Here is a 21,660-nt window from a genome sequence, read left to right on the forward strand (position 1 = left end):
GGTGTTGCCATGGTAATGCAGTGCTGTCACTTGCCTTTACTGTATTTGGCGCATGAAAAGCTCTGATTTCTCTGCCTCAATGAAAGCATAGCATATATATGTATAAAACTTGCATACAGACAAGCACAAATGTAAACAAAGAATCTGTTCCCATTAGACACAGCAGCATGGCCTCACCCTGTCTTAGTACTGACATTGTTGAGAACACAATAGCAGTATTCAGTTCAGTGACATCTGACCACAGTAAGATCCAGCCTGCTGGTTAGTCAGACTTTCAGTGGTGCAGAAACAGCCTTGGGCTAAACAGAGTTCATCTCGCTGATGTGTCTTTTGAAGATGTGATGTGCGTTGTGGCAGGCGGAGGTGGTGAATAGGGTGATGGAAAGACACAAAGGGTGGGGTTTTAGGTGAGTAAGAGAGCAGATGAATGACGTGAATTGGGAAAAGATTTAATTGTGGTGGAGCTGAGGGAATGAGTTTAAAAAGAAAAAGCTTTAACCTGGTTTCAGGAGTCAAATTAGGAAGGTGGTATGGTGGTGGATGCATTGCACGGCGCTAAATGGGAGTACAAAGTAAAACCTTAGATGTGGTTTTATGACCAGGCATGTAACATGTCAATAGAACAAATACTGGTGCACATGCACACACAACGTTTGCATGCACATGTATGTGACTCATCACACAAAGCAACAAGTAGCTCTCCTGAGGACATGTAATCTCAAATTGAATTGAGCATGCACACTCTGATGCTGCTTGCCACACACAGAGCTCTGTCTCCTCCTCTCCATGTGAGTACATCTCCCAGTCTCCACCCTCTTCCCTTAGCCTAGACACATGCCATCCACTCTCCAGAGTTTGTGGAGCCCTCTGCTCTGTACGTTGGCTGTGGCAGTGGGTTTTAGGATAAAATGTGCTGTTGCCTACAGACTAAGATATACAACTGGACAGTAGAGCAGCTGACATGATGAGGAAGAATTGAAAGGTCTGAGCACCAGCAAGAAAGGGAGCCGCTGACTGACTGTCAGTTATTGATGGAGGGCTTGATGAGGGTCTCTGTCACAATGTGAACTGCTGTAATCTGATTTAAGCTGCTTAAAGAAGAGGGAGACAGGCTGAGAGAGAGAGACAGCGGTAAAAAGAGGAGGAGTGTGTTGCAAAGAGAAACAGCCTGAGGTGGATTTGTACCAAATCGGTCTCTCTGGAATTCAAGCTCAATATCCTGGCTTGATTGGGGATGATGTTTTTCACTGTGAATGAACTTCACAGGCTTAAACTCTTGATATTTTTGTCCTTTCATGACTTCAGAGAAGACTCTGTGTTGCTACAAAAAGCTCCAGTATACCTGTCTTCTTTGCTCTGATTTTGATTTTCCTACAAGCTGAAAAATACGAAGTGACTGAGATGGATTTCTTTTTCATTTCTTTAACCTTGCTCTGTTTCTGGTCTGCCGAGAGGTTGTCCAATATGTGTCTGTAAAATCTGTATTTCTCATGGGCTTGGAATTGCTATCTGGAGATCTGAGCATATTTAGTGTCATCACCTCATTTTGAACTTGTCGGGTTATGGTGTACTCTATTTTGGGTATGAGTTTGGGATTTCTTCTTGTTTCTTTGGGCACTGTCTTTTTTGCTGCACAACTCTGACTCATCAAAATAAGGGCTTCCAATCTTTTTTTAATTTCTACAATGGGGACTATCAACTACTTATATGCGTATTTATCTTTTGCTTAATGATTTCCGAATGATGTTTTGAATACTCTTTCTTTTTTCAAATGAGGACATACATCTGGACTGTAGTTCTTTCTCACCTTTGACCGCTGAGTTTCACCATGCTGATAGTGTGGTGGTGCTCAGTGGTTCTGACCTATGTATCCATCTACCTCTCGCTGTCCTTCCTGCGCAGCTTGCTAGCTTCAGACAGAAACGGGCGAAAAGCGTCAGTGCGGGGGCGCCGAAAAAGACGCAGAAGAGGAAGGGCCAGACTGTCACGCAGAATGACAGCTCAACGCAAGACCGTCACGTAGAACCAGCACCTCCATCAGCCAGTGACACAGAGTTGAACAGCAAGACCAACCATGAGGTACTTCACACAATATAGAGATTATCAGTACATCAATAATGGAGTTTGTGGAGGACACTGAAGAAATCTGATTTGTGTGGACCATAAAACTGTAGGTTTAATTTAAACAGCCAGATAGATTTGTCACACAATTGCTTGACTGCATGACTTCACCCGGGTTTATTCATGGGTCACACCACCTGATCTCCAGAATTTGTCTAATTTTGTTTGCTCACTGTATGTGCGAACAAGTGGTCCGTGCCCCCTGTTCGATAAACATACATTAGAGAAATGGGTCACTAACCATCATGTTGCCTGTAGGGCATGTTGTCATAGCAACCTGGCCAGGATTAACTGTGGCACTGTTTACTGCCTTTTTAAAGGGAAAGTTCACCCACAAAATCAGATACTGTAAGTGCATGTTTGTAGCACATGGACTACATTGACTTTTTTTGCATTAGTATCAGGCAAGGTAGTTTATATCACACTTATTTAACATATTTACATTAACTTAATTCTTCAGGAACCCCAAAAGCCAGAAAAATCAGAGGTTCAGCAGAACCAGAGACAGAAGGATCAGCCCACCATCCTGGAGCAATGCCCGTCCCCTGTGGAAGAGTTGAGAGATGAGGAGCTACTTGCACTTACTGGCAAAGAGCAACTCAAGGTATACACAGTTGGTGATTTAACATTTACATAGGATATCAAACTCTACTGCATTTTTAGGATAAAATGTCATTTTTCATAGTGCATGTTAAAGCAACTGACTTAAACACTGTTTTTTTTTTATTTTATTTTGTTTGGATTCATTTAGAAATTGTATGTCCTCTAAGTCGCTTACTGGTTTTATTTTGGAGTTGCTGTTAAAGACTGAACTGAGCTTGTGTACAACTAAACAAGACTAGCAAAAGGGAAGATGAGTTTGATGTGATGAATGCATACTTAGCATTAAAATCCTAGGCTCTAAATTCACACGGTGGAAACTGGTCCCTTAAACTGATTTTATAAATCAGTATTCCTGTTTACATACCATGTTGTAGTGTGTTTAGATGTGTTTGGACACACGGATTGATTTATTTTGATGCTTTGTTAACCTGCCAAGACAATGTAAGTCTTGTATTGCTGCAGGTATGATTGAAGACGGTTTGTGTATTTCTGTGTCATCATCAGGCCATGGGGAATGTAACTGTCTCCTCTTCTGCATGGCTGCTTGGCTGCACTGATCTGAATGTGCAGCATATTTCATCTATAATATGAATGTCAGTGTGTAGAGGAATAAGGTTAAACAGGCTGTCCTCAGGTTGTAAAATGGCCTTAAATAGGATTGACTATAGTGTCACAAAGTGTTTAGCATATTGCAGTCAGTTTTAAAAGCCTTAAAGTGATGTTTTATTTATATTTTATTTCAGTTAGGAAGTTGGCCCTATTTTCTATTCTAATTGGCATTGGTTTGTATGTTCAAGTAGTTGGTGGTTCAGTGCTTTCTGGCTGGCAACACAGGAAAGAATTTGTTTTAATTGGCCTATTTTTCATCATTTCATCTTAGGACTGCTTAAAGGTTTGAATTGCTTTACATACTCAAAGTGTGCTGCACTTCACCTAGGAAGGTGTGTGTATGTATGATTGTGTATGGATATAAAATTTACCCATAATTTATACTTACAGCAGTTACAGGAGGCTGTGGAGAAGCGTAATGAGATAATTGCCAAGCTCAGCTCCAACCTGCAGGAGGCCTTGGCCAGCAGAGACCAGGTGCAGCTGGAGGCACAGTCACTTGCTGGACAGATTCAGGCGCTACAGAGACAGCTCCAACAGGTTAGTGCCACTGAAAGCTAAATCTGTGGAAGGATATCAGGATAATTGGTGCCTAAAAACATGCACTTCACAATTCATATGCACAACAACTGAAACTGGATATTGTCTGAATTATCTTTTACACAGACCAGTGCAGATTTTCTACGCATCAAAAGTCAGTCAGGAGCTGAAGGCCTTAACACTCATCAACAGCAACCTCAGCATGGCCACTGCTCCCAAGATGCAGACCTCAGTTATAAGGAGGCACCATCAGAGGGATCAGGAAGTGGAGGACCTGCCTTTCATTCAAGTGTTGAAGTCTTCAGCACTGACGGTGACACTCAGACTTACGGTGTTCTGCACAAACTGAGGGCTGAGCTGGAAGAAGAAAGGAAGAACAGCCAACGCTTAAGTGCTGAACTAGCGGAGGAGATGGAGAAACACCAACATGTGCTTTCTTTACTGGAGAAGGAGAAGAAAAGAAACGAAGAGGAACGAAAAGAAAGGGAGGCACAGCTGCAAGACCTCCAGACCCAGTGCCTTGAGATGCAGCAGTACAAAGAGGAGAAGGAGAAACTAAACAGAGAAGTGCTTGAGCTGAGGAAAAGGCTTCATGAGCAAGAAGATGCAGAGAGGAGATTTAATGAAGAGGTGGCCACATCTGCCCTTCGTCTCAAGAGACTTGAGGAGGAAAGACAGACACAGGAAGAGGAGATGAAGAGGCTCAAAGAGGAGCATAGGGAGGAAGTGGAGAGAGTCAGGCAGGTGTTGGAGGAAAGAGAGAAAGAACTGATGTTTAGAGAGGAGGAGTTTATGGGACTCAAAGCTTCTAAGAATTGGCAGAACAAAGCAAAAGCTGGTGTTAGCTGCGATGAAAGTATTTGTTTAGATGAGGCCAATCTGGAAAGTGGACCTGATCAGGACAGTATGAATGTATCAATACCTGGGGACATTATGATGGAGAGATACTTGTCTTCAGCTCCTCTTGCACACTCTCGGTCTTCATTAGTCAATGAAAGCTTTGAACACTGCAGTCAGCTGGACATCTCTGCAGACCACAGGTTAGAGGACTTCTATTGTAATTGGTCTATATGTGTGTTGCAGAATCTATTTTCATCTTGCATGCCTCATATTTCAGTAGGTTTCATCACTTGAGTTTGTTTTCTAGCCTAGTTAAATCCCCTAATTTATCTGTGCCTCTCTTCATAGTTTTGAGCTGAACAGCGAAGTGCTGGGAGATGAGCCTCTGTTGTCAATTTCAAACCGCCACCTCGACGAAAACGACAACCTCCATGATAATTCCAATGCTCAGTCTCTGTCTCAGTGGCTTCACAACTCCACTTCTGAAGATCTGGATATGAGTAAACTGTCCGAGCAGCAGTTTGAGGAGACAGATCTGGAGAAGGAGCTGCTTAATCAGCAGTGTGGGGAGCTCCATGAGGAGCTGGCTCTCAAGGACAGGGACTTGAATGTATTAAGGGAGGAAGTCTTGAGGAGTGCAGAAGAGCTGGAGGAGGCCAGGAGCAGGTAAGGAATTTGATTAGGGCATGTGGTGATTTAGTTGATGATTTCCAGATCAGTGTATGTTTTATTGTATTATACATGTATTATTTCTCTGCGCTATTACTTGCAAAAGAAACATTCAGGGATGTTTCTGGAGAAGGAGATTATTCAGTTATTTAAATAATAACCTCATGTTGGTACTACATTAAATATACAAGTACCAAATAAACATTTGGATAAATAAAGTATATCCTGTATTCAGGTGGGCTCAAGTAACAGAGGAGCTCAGACAAGCTCTCTGGGAACTTGAAGAGGAAAAGGAGAAACGGAGACATGTTGAGGACGAGATGAACTTGAAAGCCCATGAACAAGACAATCTGAAGAACAAGCTGAGTGCCTTAATGGAAGAAAGAGAAAATGAGAATGCAGTAATGTTGATGGGCGATGAGGCTACTGGAACTCTCCTGCTCGTCCCTGATAACTTTCTATCAGAGGAGGGAGATAAACTGGCAGGGGAGCTTGAGAAGGAGCAGGAGAAGGAAGCTGCACTCCCGTCTCATCAAAAACAGCAGGAGCTGCTCGTATCATCTCGGCAGGAGATGAAGCAGAGTGAAGACTCTGCGAGACAGAGCCCAGAGCTCAGCGATGACAACCAGCTGCAAACACTACAGGTATACCAGTATAATAAATGTGTTTGTGTTAACAGCTTAATAAGAATATAAACATGCCAGTCACAGCATGCAGTTTTTTTTTAACCTATCTTGATTTGGATGGATGGATATAGTATTATATAGCAGCATTAATATGTTTGTGCTAAAAGGCTTCAAAGGGAGGAGGCAAGAAAAATTAATATAATGTACAGAAAGCTAAAAGAATGTCCCTTTCTTTCTGTCACTAGGCCCATTGTGACCATCTCATGTCAGAGCTAGAGGAGACAAAAACAAAGCTTAAAGCTGCCTTATTAAGTCAAAGCACCATCGAGCTGGCTGAAACATTAAAGGAGCTTGAAGCTACACATGCACAGGTTCTGATTGTCCAAACAGAGGTGGAGAGACTGCAGAAAGAGCTGGAGAAGAGCCATGCCAGTCTGGACAGTGCAGAGAAAGAGAGGAATGAACTGGAAACTCAGATCTTCTGCCTGAGACAAAACTTGGCCAACCTGGAGGAGGCTCAGGCCCAGGCAGTTCATGAGAAGGAGGAGCACAAGAGAAAAGAAGAGGAGATGGATGAGAGGATTAAAATAACAGAACAAGTCTTAGAGGAGGAACTTGAACAGTTTGAGAACTTGCTAAAAGCCAAGGATGTTGAGGTGAGACAGGAGGATGTGCAGCTGATTTATTTTGCACAGATTCCAGCAAGCAAATCTGTTTGAATTACTACTGTCCAAAGATTAAGATGATGTACAAAATGATTGTTACAGTTGGCTGAAGAGAAGGAGAAATGGGAGGAAGAGAGGCAGGAGAAGGAGAAGGAGCTCCTTGATGTGAGGCATCTCATGGAGGAGCAGAGGAGGGAGAGGGAAGCGGAGGTTAAGGCTCTCCTGGAGAAGCAGGTCCTAGCTGTGGAGGAGGTTGGAGAGAGGCTCAAGACATCTCACCAACAGGAGATAAATGACCTGATGGAGAAACATAAACAAGAGGTGGGATTTACAACGTGCACAAATTTTACAGACCGTCAGTTTTTAAAGATCTATGATAGTGTCCATCTCTAAGAAGTTAAATATAAATATTTGTATTTATTTAACTCCAAGGACCCATATTTACTCTTGCCTCCCATTGCTTATATATTTGCATGTATTATATATTAATATGTATAACCTAGAACACTGCATATATATACTGTATTTAGTGTTGCTGAAACTCATATTGACCATATTCTGTTAAAGTTAACAGAACTTAACAAAAAGTGATCTGTTTTTGCTGCTTTTTTTATGCTTTTTTTTTTTTAAACTATGAGCTGCCACACCAACCTGAAATAGGTACAGATTCAGTTGAAGTACTTTTCAACATTCATCATTAAAATACATAAAGTTTCCTCATTTCCTTGATATGTTTATTTGCATAGATCTCTGACTTGAACACCCACGTGGAGATGGAGCTGCTGAAGCGGCAGGCCAGTATGGAGGAAGAACAAAAGAGACAAATCAGCTTAATCAAACAGGTATCAGATACGGGAGGTTTCACTTTTGTGTTCTTTTTGAAATGCTTTCCCAGGAGTATTTAGACTTATTCATTTTAAGTTACTTATCCTTTTGCATGCTTGTACCATTTTTATCTCTCATCCTGTTCCTTCCCCCCAGGTGACTGAACGTGAGCATGAGCGGATGGTGTCCGAGCTGACTGTCAAACACACTGAGGAGCTTAGTCAATTGAAGACAGAGCTGTCCCTGGAGCTGAGAGAGAGCATGGAGGCTGCCCACCAGGCTGAACTGCAGCAGTCACAGGTATACTATATATACACACGAGCACAGTGGAACATCTTCAGCCACAGCATGCAGCGCAATAACACTTATAGCTGTCTCCTTAGATTTTTTTCCTCCCTTACATAACCATTTCATAGTGAAGTTTTATGGTTTTAGGAGTCATTAATACTGGTATTTTGGCACTTTTGAAAGATTTTGAAATTTAATCTTATTCCTATTAATCTTATTTGCACAAGTTATCAATAGCTATGGAAGAAAATGGTGTAAGATTAAAATCTAAATGTAATGTATAACCTTCATTTCCCCCCAACATGCAATCACTGTTACACTGAGGAAAAGCTCTGACACAAACCACACATTATGCTTTCATTTCCTTTACGCCCAAAAGACCCTCGAGCTTGAAGCCCTGCGTCTGAGTTTGACCAACGTCCACATGTCCCAGCTGGAGCACTCCCAGGTAAACCAGGAGCAGCTGGAAAGACTGCGTGAGCTGCACCAACGAGACATGGGTGAGTCCAGACTGCAGTGCTTTTCAGTTGTTGTGTCAGTGTTCTTTTTCATGTTTGCCTTTGGGTGCACTCAACATGTGCACTATTATGGATGTAGGTGAGTCACCCTTATTCTTTAGAAGCTTGTTCTGTGATTAACATTTATAACCTTCAAATTCTTTTCGAAATGAACTCTTTGTCTGTGTCTTTGTTCAGATGAGTTGAAGCAGCAGTGGGAGATTCGTGTTGCTCAGGAGAGAGCGAGCATGGAGGAAACACAGACCAAAAAGATACAGGTAAAACTTATTAAAAAACAGTTTTGTTATTTTAATCGATAAAATTTTTATAATAATTGTACAATTTCTTTTGCATATTTTACCAGTCTTTTAGTTCTATTGAAATTGATATTTCAGATTATCAAGCTCTCTTTTCTGTTTTTTTTTTTTTTTAGGCTCTAAAGTTACAGTGGGAGAAGGAGGCTGAGAGCACCCGGTCAAATCTCCACACATCTCTCTCAGAGACCCAGGACAGCCTCTCTGCCACCCAGACAGAACTCGCCAGCACCCAGGCCTCCCTCACCCAGATCAACAAAGCTCTATCTGAAGCCCAGGCAGCTCTGTCACAGACCCAGTCAGAGCTGCGAGAGTCACAGGCCAGGCTGGAGGAACTCCAGACCTCCAGTAAGGAGGAGAACCAAAAACTAGAGGAGGAGCTGAAACAAGCCTGGGCTGACAGAGATGCTGCTGCTTGTGAGTTGCATTCTTCCATTAAGGCTGCAGAATCCTCTAAACTCACAATTTTAATAATGAAAACTGCAAATAGTTTTATTTAAATCTTTATATTATACATAAATTATATATTTGTATATGTAATCATGCTAACGGGCTAATGGGGGAGGTATGATTTTTTTGAGAATATCTCATTTTTGTAAACAAATATTAAAGATTTGCGAGATTATGGTCAATTAAATTTTGAATAGTTTGTATTTTATGTTCTAATTTTTTTAAATTGTGAATCCTGTGCTTCTGGTGTTGTGAATGCTGATCAGGTTCCCTGGAGGAGTTGGTTTCTAGTCATAAGGCAGTGCTGCAGGAGAAAGAGCAGAAAGTACTACACCTAGAGGAGAAGGAGAAGCAACTGCAGCAAGAGGTCAGTTCACTGGAACACATGAACATTTAGTCAGGTTGTCATTTATTTCTCATTTCAGGTCACAGACCCCTGCATTAATAAAAGGATCTTCACAATTTCTATGAATGTTTTTGTATTATTTTATATATATATGTTATAGACATTACACTAATTTAGCTAGTACTAGTCTATAAAAACAATAGGAAACACACATCGTTTGTTGTTATTTTTAGAATGGTGTTTTTTCTCTGTCAAACAGGTTGTGCGCTTACAGGAGGAGAAGACTTTGCTGAAACAGAGCTCAGAACAGGAAGTAGGTCAGCTCTGGACCCAACTGGAGAGCATGAGGGCTAGTCGACAAGAGTTGGGAGGTGAGATTAACTAATACTTTATTTTCATCTACTGTAGTTACTTTAATACACTTAAGTTATTCAAAACTTACCAAGTACAAAGTGTCTAAAACATGTTAGTAATTAACAATGGCTGTCTTTGATGTGATGATGCAGAGGAAGAGGAAACTTGAACAACTTTACTCTCAAACATCAGTTGTTTGTGTATGACCATCTACTGTGTTCTTCTGTTCTGTCTTTTGCTAACTTATTATCTCACAGAGCTGAAGGAGCAGCTGCTCGCTCGCTCGTCTCGTGTTGATGACATCGAACGCCTGAAGACAGAGTTTAATGAACAAAAACGAGGAATCAAAGAGCAGAATGAGGCTGAGCTGGAAAGCCTGAGGAGGTATGTGAGCACACACAGTCTTTTATGCATTTATTCTTACTGAAGTCTTTAGTGTACATTAGCTAATGTTTGAAATGTGATGTTTGGAATAGAAACAGATTCAAACTCTTTATCACAGATGTGGTTTGCACAGCATGCCATGTATTGGCCACAGTTTACAGGATTGTCAGCTATCTGTCAATTTTCCTATTTATTTTCCTTTTACTGACCCAAGCCAAATTACACATGCGTTACCTTCATCCTCCTTCAGGTACTTTGAGCAGCGGTTGCGCGTGACAGAGGAGAGCCACAGAGAGGAAATTGCTCTCCTTCAGCTAAGACTGGTAGAAGGTGCTTTGGAGGAATCTGTGCTTAAAACCACAAATGACAGGTATGCCTCTCGGCCTATATCAGGACTAGTTACTTGTATTGAAATCTTGCATAAAGTTCTGTGAATAACACTGGTGCCTTTGGTCTCTCTATCAGTTCCATTTTTCAAGATGAAGCTGAAGAGGAAAAAGATGTTATTTCTGGTACCAGCCTCAATCTTGAACAACACAAGGTAAAGGCGCACATATATGTGAGCAAATTAATAGCACAAGACATTTTAAAGATGGGCTGTTGCCAGATAAATGTCTGGTATAGAGTTGTTTGAAACGTTTAGGCTACTGTCCAAGTTGCTTAATAACATTTTTAGCTAATCTCTCTAGCTTATGATTCACAAAGTAGTGGAGTAAAGTTTTCTGCACATTTCAGCCACATTACTTTGGGGATCTTCATTACACTGTATTTTAAGGTATTGTGTTTTGTCTCATCCAGGAATTGCTTGACAGTTTGCACCTTCAGTTGGAAGAGAAACACTCAGTGGAGCTTGCCAACCTACGATCCTCCTTGGCTCTTTCATTTAAGGAAGAGGTGATTCAGGTCAGACACAGACTCAGTCCTTCAACCTTTAATGTCTCTGTGAAAACCGTATAAGAAGCTAATGTGAGAGGTTGTTGGAACACGGTACCTTACTCTTTAATTTACTTGATTTTATGTTGTTATTGTGCATTAGGTGCGCTCAGACCTCACAGACCATTACTATGAAGAGCTGCAGGAGATGAAGACTCGTCATGCTTTGGAGCTAGAGCAACTCAAAGCCAAACTTTCTGACAGTCACTTACGAGGTACGTCACTGATACACCTTTATGAAATAAAAACATTTGCAAATTTGTTGTGAGATGATGCTAAAGCTCAACAAAAACAACCTTATAAATATCTTTGTCATAGAGCTTACCAGAGTCCGTTTGGAGGCTGCAAGGCAGGTTGAGGTAAGAAAAGATAATCAATAATGTATACAGCAAACTACACAACGTTATGGATCATATAATAATGGGGATTTTAATTAGGTGGAGGTCGAACAGCGGCTGTGGTGTCACACTGAGGAGCTGCAGACAAGGATGACCATCATCCACACCCTGGAGAACAGACTGGCTGCCATGAGTGAACAGCATGATTCAGAAATGCAGAAGAGCACACAGAAGGTACATACACTTACACAAGCCTGCATACTAGAAAGGTATCGTACACAGTAAAAAAAAATCAGAATATACTGATAGTAATGTAAAAACACAGATTGAATTTATACAATATGCAAATCTCAAACCATGCAACTCAACATGTTCTCTTCAACTCCCACAGTTGAAACAGGAGTTTGCTGGGGAGCTCGTTTGTCTTGAGGCAGCTCTGAAACAAGAGAGGGAGCGTGTGCAGGAAGAGATGAAGAGGTTGAGAGAAGAACTCCAAGAGAAACATGAAGCTGAGATATCTGTCCTGAGGTCAGATCTTGTCAGGGAGACTGAGAAAGAGCGGACACATCTTGAAAAAGCACTTCATGAGGAGAAGGAGAAGTTAAAGTCTCTACAGGCTGCACTGGACAACAATGACAGTAAGATCATTTTTGAACAAATCATTTAGGTTGTCAGTAGAATGTCAGTGAATTATAACTTTCAGTCAGATCAGAAGTTTTGGAAATTGAACAAATTTAAGTAGTGGTTCTCTATGAGTTCATAACATATTGCATTTGTCTGTAGGCCCACAGGTCCTAATCGTGAGGCAGAGACTGGAGGCCCAGTATGACAGTGAGCTGCAAAAGGCAAAGAGCTACATGGCAACAGAAATCAAGGAGCTCACTGCTCTCCTCAAGGGGCAGGGTGAAGAGCGGCTACATCCAGCTCAAGAGAGGTGAGATCTGTCTGAAATTAATACCCTAAAGTCTTGATTGAAACTTGATGTCAAGGGGTTTGTCAAAGGTTAGACCGTATACAACCCTGAATCATGTCTGTAATGCTATATTAAGCAAGTTTCTTCGCTTATCGAAGATCTAAGGAAATGCAGATAGGTAATTAGGGCTGCAGCTACTGATTGTTTGTGTTATTGATGTAATGTTTTAGCTAAAACAAATTTTTTATCTTGATTATTATATACAATTTAAAGATGTATGTAAATATAAAGTGACATCTTTCAGTTTTGACTGTTGGTCACAAAAACAACCAATTCAAACATGTTCATTAAAAAAAAAAAAGAGAGAAAAAAATGTCGCATATATATCCATTGTTTTTAATAATCTTGGGTGCTGTTTTTGTCGGTGCGTTCAGGTTCCAAGAGGAAAAAGCAGTGTTGGAGCAGCATTTGGTCCAGAAATATGAAATCTCTCTGGCAGAGCTAAAGAACAACCATCAAACTGAGCTGGAACATGAGAGGGCAACGCTACTCAACAAACACTCCCAAGAGACGGACACACTCAATGCCAAATACAAAGCACAGCTAGATTCACTCAGTGCCAGTCACAGAGATCAGCTTGCAGCTATTGCTGCTGATCTTGAATCCAAACACAATGCTGAGATTGTTGCCTTGGAGGCGGCCCTCAATTCCAAACAAAACGCAGACCTTGAAAGGCTGGAGGTCGTGTTTCAGGAGACCAATCAGGCTCAGCTGGAGGCTCTAGAAGCTGAGTTAACTCGCAAACACCAGGAAGAGAGCGATGAATTGGAAAAGAGGATGCTGGGTAATATGGACACTTTGGAGGCCACATACCTGAAGGAAGTGCAAGTAAGAAGACGCTCATAGAAAGTGAAACATGATGTCAAGCTTTATCTGGACAATGCTTGAATAGCCTTAAACAGGTTATAGGTTAATATTTCCTCCAGCCACCTGTAGGCAGTTATGGTAGTTCTGAAATGTTTTTGTAACTGATTGCAGGCTGTCGAGAGATTTTATACATCTATAAACTAAAGTGGGATTGTCAGAACAGTGGTTTGTGCAGTAGGAGGCGCAGCACCACTAGACCTATAGCAAACACTGCCAATGCTTTTAGCTACAGTAGCAATGAAGCTCATTGTGCTGGTTGTGCTGACTTAATTAACTGTATCATTAGGAGTTATTGTTATTCTCTGGGGAATTACTGAAAAATGTGATATAATGATCAATTATATGAGGCAATATTGTCCCTACTGGGGTTCCATCAGACTTTCATACGCAAGTATGAAAATATGATGTATGATTGTATTTTTTATATGTTTTATATGTCATAAATTTAACTTGATGAACCCTGCAGTTTCTCAGTTTGAAGGGTATAAACGTACTTACAAGGCTACTGTCTTCTCAATCTCAGACACTGCGGGATGAAAAGTTGCAGCTTGAAGAGAGGCACCGTCAAGATCTGAATCGCCAGAAGTCAGAACATAGGCAGATAATTGAGCGCCATGCTGCAGAACAGCTGTCCATCAGGGAGGAACTGAGGAAAGAACTGGCTCAGGTACACATGGAGAAGTTTAGTGCCATGGCAGCAGAGCTCAGCCACATTCACAAGGTGAGAAATAAAAATGGGTGGTGGACCTCTGGCTAACATTTTATCAATTCAATTATTATTCATTCAGTAAACAAAAATACAGGTAATTTACAACTTCTGCTGTTTTTCGTGATTTTCTCTTACAGACTGAGCTGGCTGTTCAAAAAGATGCCTTAGATACTGAACACTGCAAAGCCCTGGAGACCCTTAAGAAGCAGGTACTTACCCAGTCATCCCTACATTACTTTGGTTTCCTAACTTCTTAAATTGCCCAAATTTTAACTGTCTTTACTTGAAGGACACTGGTTATAAAATGAGTGCAATCTGAGCATATATAATTGCTCAGCATCTTCATGCTGACAAAAATGGTAAATATGGATTTTTCTGTAATTTGTAACTGAAGCAAAAATTCAGTTTCCTTTTCTGTACTTTTGAAGGTTTTGGAGCTTGAGCAACAACACAGCACTGCTCTCCAGGAGCTCTCTTGTACCTACAGTGCTGAGAAAGAGCAACTCATCAGCCAGCACAAACTACAGCTCCAGGTGTGCAATGCATGATAGAGCATCATGTTGTATGTGTGTGTCTGTGTGAGTGAGAGAGAGAGAGACAGTGAATCTGTCATCTACAGGGTGAATAAAGATCCCATGCTCTGCCTTGCTAGTTGCTTTTAATGGTTGTCACTAGAGTTCTTGTCTCTGTCGCTCTTACAGCCCATTAGAGGAGGGATTACACAGAGATATTATTCATCCTTTTATAATGGCGTATTTGTGTGTGGAGGCACTGAGTATTTATTTGGATTTTTTCTGAGAAGCTTTGAATGTAAGCATTTGACCAACTGCCTGCATAGCCTGTTATTAAACACATACATGTCCTACTGTAGGAATTAAGGGGTATCTCTGCAAGGGAATTGGAGGCATGTCGCAGGGAGCTTGAAGAGGAGTCATCAAGGCAACGTCAGCACTTCGTAGAGGAGGTGGAGCTCCTCAAAGTCCAATCAGAGGAGAGACTGCAGGATAGGATAAATCAACTGAAGGTAAAGGAAATGCTTGAGAGGAAAAGATGAGTTTGGTTAGTTTTGATTAAGATCTTTGAAATTAAACATTTTTTGGCATATAATATAATCAATTCATTATATCTCTGGAAATATCATAAAGGTCTATCCAAACTTGTTTTATTTTAATTTGTGTATTTATTTGAATGCGAGTGCTTGTTTGAAACATCATTATGTAATATCTCTGGATTATTGAGAGCTGTAGTGTGTGTTGTGGCACTGCCCTGTCTAAGCCCCAGCTGCACCAGTTCACTCCTAGGGATAGTTCTTTCTCTTGGACTCTGTCCCACTGGAGCTTTATTCAAACCCAGTTTCCAGATAATCCACCATCATATATGTAGAAGTGTTCTTGTCCGTCTGTCTCTCCGCTCTCTGAATCTGTGCTCTGCTGGTTCATGCGTGCGTTGTTGTTGCTGCCATCTGAATGGTGGCTAAATGGGATGGATCTAAGCTTTTTATCCTCTGATGCAGAAGGTTTTAAGGCTGAATGTACTTTTTTTCCCCAGATATTTAGCATTTGACCATCTGAAATGTGAAGCCAGTAGTCTACTATAAGCCAGTGAGACAAAGCCAGAGATCTTTTTGTAGCTGGGAAACAAATAAACCTACAGTAGACTAGTCTTTTAATTCATGAATCCACATTACTGCTTTCTTTGAAGACGGAGTTTGAAGAGCAGAAGGAGGCGGAGCTTGAGAACCTGAGGCGGTGCTTCACTTCTGAACAAGAGAAGAAGGAGCAGAGCTACACAGGCAAAATGAGCCAACTTACTGCCCAGCTGCAGAAGCTTGATGCTGTGGTGGCCCAGGTACTGGATACACACTTGCATAAAAAAATTCACTAACCAATCTAGTATTTTTATATATATATATATATGTATGTATGTTCTTAATGCAAAATAAAAGCTTGGATAGGATGACACCTGCAGCTTCTCTTTGCTAGGGGCAAGACTAGACAGGCCTGAGAGAAATGTGTTGTATAATGGATATTGTAGTTCAAAGGACAATCTTAAGGAGGTGATTGAGAAAATACAATGAAATGGAAAGTGAATATCATCAGAAAATAGAATATCTGGAAATTAAGAGAGAGAGAACAATATTGGTGCTAAAGCATGGCCTCTATAGGCTGGATTTTCCTCTCTCCACTACATCAGATTACATCTTGTTAAAGGCATCATATCAATGAATCTACTAATCTGGTGTGTATATGTTTGTGTGTTGTGCATTCACACTCTGGTGATTGAAGCAGGCAGAAGGGCTGAAGTGATTAGTTGATTGATCAATCAATGGAAAAATATTTCATTTTCTTTCAAAATTGCCAAAGGATTTCCTAATTCTGGCTTCTGAAAGCTACAATGATTTGCAGCTTTTGTTCATTTTATGGGATAGTAAACTGAATATCATTTTTGTTTTGTCTGATCAACACTTGAAAATCCAGACATTTGAAGACATGAGTTTGGGCTTCAGTGAATTGTAATGGATTTTTTCGCTATTTTCTGATAACTTACAGACGAAGATTAATTAGAGACGGTCCAATTAAAAGATGGTATAAAAAATTGTTTGTTTCAGCCGTGGCAAAGTAGTGAAATACAGACTTCAGATGGCTGGAGTCATTGGAGCAAAGCCTCGTTGGTTTTGTTTGTTGTGGAGATTTGAAGCTTTTGGAGCAAATTTGCATTCATTTGTTGTTGTGGAGATTTGAAGCATGCTGGGACATTTCAGTCGGTCATTTACTTGGATCATCCTAGTTAGTACCAAATTATTGCTATACTCTTTAAAGCTTATGTTTATTTCTAAAACATTTTGACTCGCTTCATAAATGTCTGATTTCTGCATTCCCGTGCCCTTGTTCTGCTTCTGCTAATTCTGTAAATTTATAAAAAATCTGCATAAATACGATGTATGTATACATTTGTTTCCATGGCACCTGCACGGTTTGGCTTTTTATAGTGAGATATTAACAAACACACCCCTTGGGGTTAGCAAAGAGACGCTTGGAGAGTTTGGGAGGGTACTGTTGTCAGGGCAACAGCATTGTTTTGTTGAGGCAGGTGGCTGCATGAGACGTGTTTGATAGGAGAGGGAGGGAAAAAGAGGGGGAAGACATGGTGAAAGGACAAGGAGAGAATGGACTGCCTGAGGAAGGAACGGTAAGAAAAATTAGCACAGATATGGAAGAAAACTCAACAGAGAGAAAGTGCAGTAATCTGCCAAGGATGCCTGATGGTTCTAGTTGGGGTGTGTGTGTGTGTGTGTGTATGAGGCTGGTTTCAAATGAGTATTTTCTCCTACTGTAGATATATTACTACAGATATATATCTGACTGTTAACATTTGGTTTTGATTCCCAGTGGTTCCCTAATGTATGCAGAACAGACCTTCTGCTTTTGTCATGCTGACTCTGCTGGGATGTTGTTGACCAGGTGGTTTTGTTATTTCTGTTGTTACCAAGACTTGAAGTTGTCATTTGATTCATTGGGGGTTGAACCTCTTTCTATGTCTAGTTTCACTCTGTTACCTCTTTCTGAGATTCAGTTGCACACGTTGGTATGTCTTTTAAACAAGTCTTAGCACAGGTGGGAGAGGGGCAGTCCATAGGTTAGTGTTTTTTAGAATTGACAACCTTTGTGTGTCCATTTTCCCAGCTGCAAGCCGAGGTTGGCTGTCTGCAGGGAGAGTTAGAAGGGAAGCGTGCAGAAATGGAGACCCTGGACACCCTCCTCCAACGAAGGGAACGAGAAAGTCAGGAGGGAGGCAACCTTCTAAAAATGCTCACTGATGACTTGCAGACTGCCAAAGAGGAAAGGTACATGATGTTTTTGGTGTCCTTTAAAAAAATATATATATTTTCTATCATTGCAACTTTTGCTGGTATGTCACATATCTACAAAACACACAGGGGTGGTTGTATGTTTTATTGTTTTTTCAAACATTTCTTATCATGTACCTGGAGACAACTTTCCAGTTTGACAAATGGAGCAAAAGATGGCTTGGCGTATGTGTGTCTGATGTGTTACTTCTGTTCCAGACGTAAACTGCATAAGGCCAACGAAAAGCTGGGTAAAGTGCTGATTGAGATGCTTCGCAGCACTGTTGCAACAGAGGAGCTGATTGGCCAAAAGATCAGTGCAAGAACCAAAACATCTCAGCAGGCGACACATCAGAGGAGCTCATCAGGGATGAAAGATCCACAAGAGTCAGGTCTGTTAGCATCTGATTCACTCTGAAGTTACAGGGCATGTTACTTTGGTCTCACGGGAGGTTTTTGTTAGAGCTAAAGTTATGACTTAAATAGTAAGATTCAGTTTGTCACAGACCAAGAGGCCAATATTTGTATCGATGCAACAAATATTTTTGACTTTTTCTCATAGGTATTTCAGTTGCAGACTTGTCATCAGAAGACCTGGAGCTAACCCAGCGGCTCTGTGAGAGCCTGCTGGTTTCAGATACTCAGATCAATCCTGGAGGAGAAGAAGCAGCTCTGAATGCCTGCAACAGACTGCGACACACAGTAGACACACTACTGGAGCTGCTCAACCAGGCCAACACACAGGTAACGGATGTTTAGACCCACCGATACATCCAGATGTGTTTCTCAACAATGCACACAAAAACCTTCTTTCAAATATCTTTTATTCGGTTTTATAAAAGTGCTATCTGTCTAAAAATCGTGGGTTTCTCCCCTTTTCTTCAGCTGGAGCAGACTCATGATGTCCACATTTCTCTGGAGGAAAGGTTCTCTCAGGGCAGAGAAGACTCCGCCCAGCTTCTTGAGCAGCACAAGCTCTTATTGGAACAGCTCGATCAGGAGGCGAAGCTGAAGAATCAGCTCCAGCTGGAGCTCCACAAAGCAGAGGGTGAGAACTGTATCCTCATTGGCTTTGCTTCACTTGACTCGTCTTATGCTGCCAAGTTACAGTAGTTAATCCACTGACTGTTGACACGCCTTTCTCTTCTGCCTATGCTCCAATTTCACCCCTTGCACTGAAGTTTAAACACAATTCAGCTATTTGTTATGCTAAGCACAAGAATCTGAAGCATATTATGTCTTTCTTTTTTCTTCTCATATAACCTCTTTGCATTTGCTTCATGTATTTAGGGCTTCTAGAGGGCTACGTGGCTGAGAAAGTGGTCCTAGAGGAGTCTCTGCAGCAGAAGGAGGCTCAAGAGGAGAGACTAGTGGAGGAGCTGGAGGACCTGAAGGTGAAGCTGCACCAGATGCAGAGCCTCACCGGAGAGCTGGACAGCCTCAGACTGAAGCATCAGGAGCTCAGTGAGGAGCACACAATTCTCCTGCGTCAGAAGGAGCATCTCTCCGCTGGTCTGGGGGAGAGGGAGAAAGGTGAGTGGAGGAGGCACAAACTAATGAAATCTAGTGTGTCTGTATGAAGTGTTACGCGACCTCTTTAGTGAGCTTGACCATACACTTATGTAATGTCTGTGCTCAGATGTGTCTTCTCTCCGTAGGCCATTGGCTCAATTTAGCTCCTGACGCAGGTTTGTGGGTCAGAGTGGAGTATGTGTGTGATGAGGGGGGTGGGAGATGAATATGCGGTATATTTGCAGTGCTGTGTGAGGTTGCCGTTTGTAACTCTGTCATCGCCAGTAGTTTTTAGCAAAGGCTCTTGGAGTGCTGTGTTATTTGTTTTACCTCTTAAACAATGTTTTAGATCAGAGCTGTTAAGGAGAATGCATTCAGTGGTTTTTCAGGAGGAAAATCACAGTATGTTTAATAGTTGTATTACTTAACTCCTTATCTCTTGCCTGCTTTTAAAATCCTTCTGCATACATGTTTTTACTTTGAAAGTATTGCCCTAACCATCCTCTCTTATTCTTGAAGCTCTACTAGCAGAGACAGAGCGTTTGACCCAGGACAGGCTGGACTTGCAGCGGCAGGCAGAGAAGGACCACGGCTCTCTGTCTCAGCGCCTCAGGGCCCTGGAGAGAGAGCTGGAAGAGCAGGAAACAAAGGGCCTGGAGACAGAGCTGCACCACAAGACCCACACTGAAGACCTTAACCAGCGTGTCCAAGCACTGGAGAAACAGCTGAAACACGACCGCCAGTTCATAGAGGTGACTTTTTACATTAAAATAACATGATCGTTTAAAAAAAACAAAAAAAAAAACAAACGTATTTCTATATTTAAAATGTAATTCTTCATACATCTGCTCTTTCAGTTTCCCCTGTCATTTTTTGCGGTTGTCTGATCACTGCATACACTCACTTAACATTCTTCGTAGTGTTATTTAAGAGTGGACCGGACAATCTCTCCTGTTATTGCTTAATGTAGTGGACACCATCTTACACATGGTTCTTCCCTATACATACAGGAGCAAGCTGTGGAGCGCGAACATGAGAGAGACGAGTTCCAACAGGAGATCCGAAGGCTGGAGGTCCAACTCAGACAGACAGCCAGTGTGGATAACAAAGGACACAGGGTGAGGCCCATTAACTGTGGAAATGTACATATATAGCTTAAGGGTGAAGCTTTATGTTTAGCAACCACATTATAAATTTTACCATCACTGGGCTCCATTTTGTGACCTCATTACTGCATACATTAACTCCGTGGTTCAGTCACATAGTATTCCTCATGCAAGGCTAGTAATCCGACAGATTTATATGAAGCAATGTTCGGAGAGGTCACAAATGGGGCCGAGTCTCACTTTGAGATTGGTGTTTATTTTGACATAGAAAACCATAAAGCAGCATAATAACATCTTTAACAGAGCAGTATTGCAAAAATATATTTCTCTTTCTAGATATTGACAGATACTAAAAGTGTGAGGCATTTGTAGTGAGTCTGATTTTTGACATGTTTGATGTGATGAGTGCCTTCATGTTTTGCTGATGGCTTTATTTATCAGCTACCTGAAGAATACATAGTACTACTTACAGAGGTTGACGTGATGAATGTATTGTTTGTTTGCTAATGAGCCTGACTTTTACCATGTGTTTACCCCTGTGCTGAACGGATTGCTGTAGTTTGAGGACTTGGTTCTGCAGGTATGAAATCTAACTGTAGCCTACTTCTCTTACCTCCTCTTACTCTTGTGCATGGTGTGTATTGTACATCATTACTTTAATGCAACCATCCATAGATAAATCGTACTGCTTTATGTGCTTCCTGTACGTTTTTCATTCATTCCCCTTTCATCATCCATTCGCTAATATTCATTTACTTCAGTTTTGCTCTCCATTTGTCTCTCACCTCCATGTCACTGCTCTCTGGAATGGCTTAATTTCAGTATTCGGTACCAGTGGCTGTTGATCCGGAATGGCTTATTCAATTAAAAATCATGCAGATTTCTATTTGCAAATTCTTTTTTTCCGACTTAAAAATCTTAAAACTTGTTATCCAAAATGTTGTCTCCTGTATGTCTCTGCAGGTGGAAAGTCTACAAGCTGTCATCAAAGACAAGATGGAGGACCATGCCTCCTTGCTTGCAGCCAATCAGCAGGCCCAGCGCGATCTTGCAGAACGCAACGAGGAGATAGACAAGCTAGCCGGGAGAATCAGAGAGCTAGAGCAAGCACTGCTTAACAGCGCTGAGAGTAATAGGTCTATCAGTCATCTTGAACAAGAGCTTCAGAGAATGAAGTTGAGAGAACAGGAGCTCACACAAGTAAGAACAAATGCACACTTTCAGTTTAGGTGTAGTGTCGGTGT

The 21,660-nt window shown here is 41.4% G+C and overlaps 1 protein-coding gene across 3 annotated transcripts in view; it reads left to right on the forward strand.

The window, feature by feature from the left end:
- pcnt (pericentrin) overlaps window positions 1–21,660 on the forward strand; it is a 35,387-nt gene that overhangs the window by 1,891 nt on the left and 11,836 nt on the right. For 2 of the 3 annotated variants that reach the window (XM_023399148.2, XM_087171958.1), the window contains 39 exons: window positions 1,903–2,079; window positions 2,582–2,725; window positions 3,724–3,873; window positions 4,000–4,913; window positions 5,062–5,379; window positions 5,618–6,026; window positions 6,254–6,664; window positions 6,776–6,994; window positions 7,420–7,515; window positions 7,655–7,798; window positions 8,166–8,286; window positions 8,482–8,561; window positions 8,717–9,014; window positions 9,314–9,414; window positions 9,653–9,764; window positions 10,005–10,131; window positions 10,382–10,501; window positions 10,597–10,672; window positions 10,930–11,034; window positions 11,168–11,279; window positions 11,383–11,423; window positions 11,502–11,636; window positions 11,794–12,040; window positions 12,186–12,336; window positions 12,750–13,203; window positions 13,766–13,963; window positions 14,089–14,160; window positions 14,380–14,484; window positions 14,823–14,975; window positions 15,653–15,799; window positions 17,635–17,795; window positions 18,018–18,190; window positions 18,361–18,542; window positions 18,684–18,846; window positions 19,089–19,331; window positions 19,830–20,062; window positions 20,321–20,428; window positions 20,976–20,996; window positions 21,380–21,616. In XM_023399148.2, coding sequence (XP_023254916.1) covers window positions 1,903–2,079; window positions 2,582–2,725; window positions 3,724–3,873; window positions 4,000–4,913; window positions 5,062–5,379; window positions 5,618–6,026; window positions 6,254–6,664; window positions 6,776–6,994; window positions 7,420–7,515; window positions 7,655–7,798; window positions 8,166–8,286; window positions 8,482–8,561; window positions 8,717–9,014; window positions 9,314–9,414; window positions 9,653–9,764; window positions 10,005–10,131; window positions 10,382–10,501; window positions 10,597–10,672; window positions 10,930–11,034; window positions 11,168–11,279; window positions 11,383–11,423; window positions 11,502–11,636; window positions 11,794–12,040; window positions 12,186–12,336; window positions 12,750–13,203; window positions 13,766–13,963; window positions 14,089–14,160; window positions 14,380–14,484; window positions 14,823–14,975; window positions 15,653–15,799; window positions 17,635–17,795; window positions 18,018–18,190; window positions 18,361–18,542; window positions 18,684–18,846; window positions 19,089–19,331; window positions 19,830–20,062; window positions 20,321–20,428; window positions 20,976–20,996; window positions 21,380–21,616 — 7,458 coding nt within the window. The remainder of the gene's footprint in view (window positions 1–1,902; window positions 2,080–2,581; window positions 2,726–3,723; window positions 3,874–3,999; window positions 4,914–5,061; window positions 5,380–5,617; window positions 6,027–6,253; window positions 6,665–6,775; window positions 6,995–7,419; window positions 7,516–7,654; window positions 7,799–8,165; window positions 8,287–8,481; window positions 8,562–8,716; window positions 9,015–9,313; window positions 9,415–9,652; window positions 9,765–10,004; window positions 10,132–10,381; window positions 10,502–10,596; window positions 10,673–10,929; window positions 11,035–11,167; window positions 11,280–11,382; window positions 11,424–11,501; window positions 11,637–11,793; window positions 12,041–12,185; window positions 12,337–12,749; window positions 13,204–13,765; window positions 13,964–14,088; window positions 14,161–14,379; window positions 14,485–14,822; window positions 14,976–15,652; window positions 15,800–17,634; window positions 17,796–18,017; window positions 18,191–18,360; window positions 18,543–18,683; window positions 18,847–19,088; window positions 19,332–19,829; window positions 20,063–20,320; window positions 20,429–20,975; window positions 20,997–21,379; window positions 21,617–21,660) is intronic. The other variant, XM_087171957.1, reaches the window with a different exon arrangement.

Source organism: Seriola lalandi, unplaced genomic scaffold (genome assembly GCF_002814215.2).
Source record: "Seriola lalandi dorsalis isolate HSWRI2012SDOR001 ecotype SW California unplaced genomic scaffold, Sedor1 jcf7180002050658, whole genome shotgun sequence".
NCBI lineage: Eukaryota > Metazoa > Chordata > Actinopteri > Carangiformes > Carangidae > Seriola > Seriola lalandi.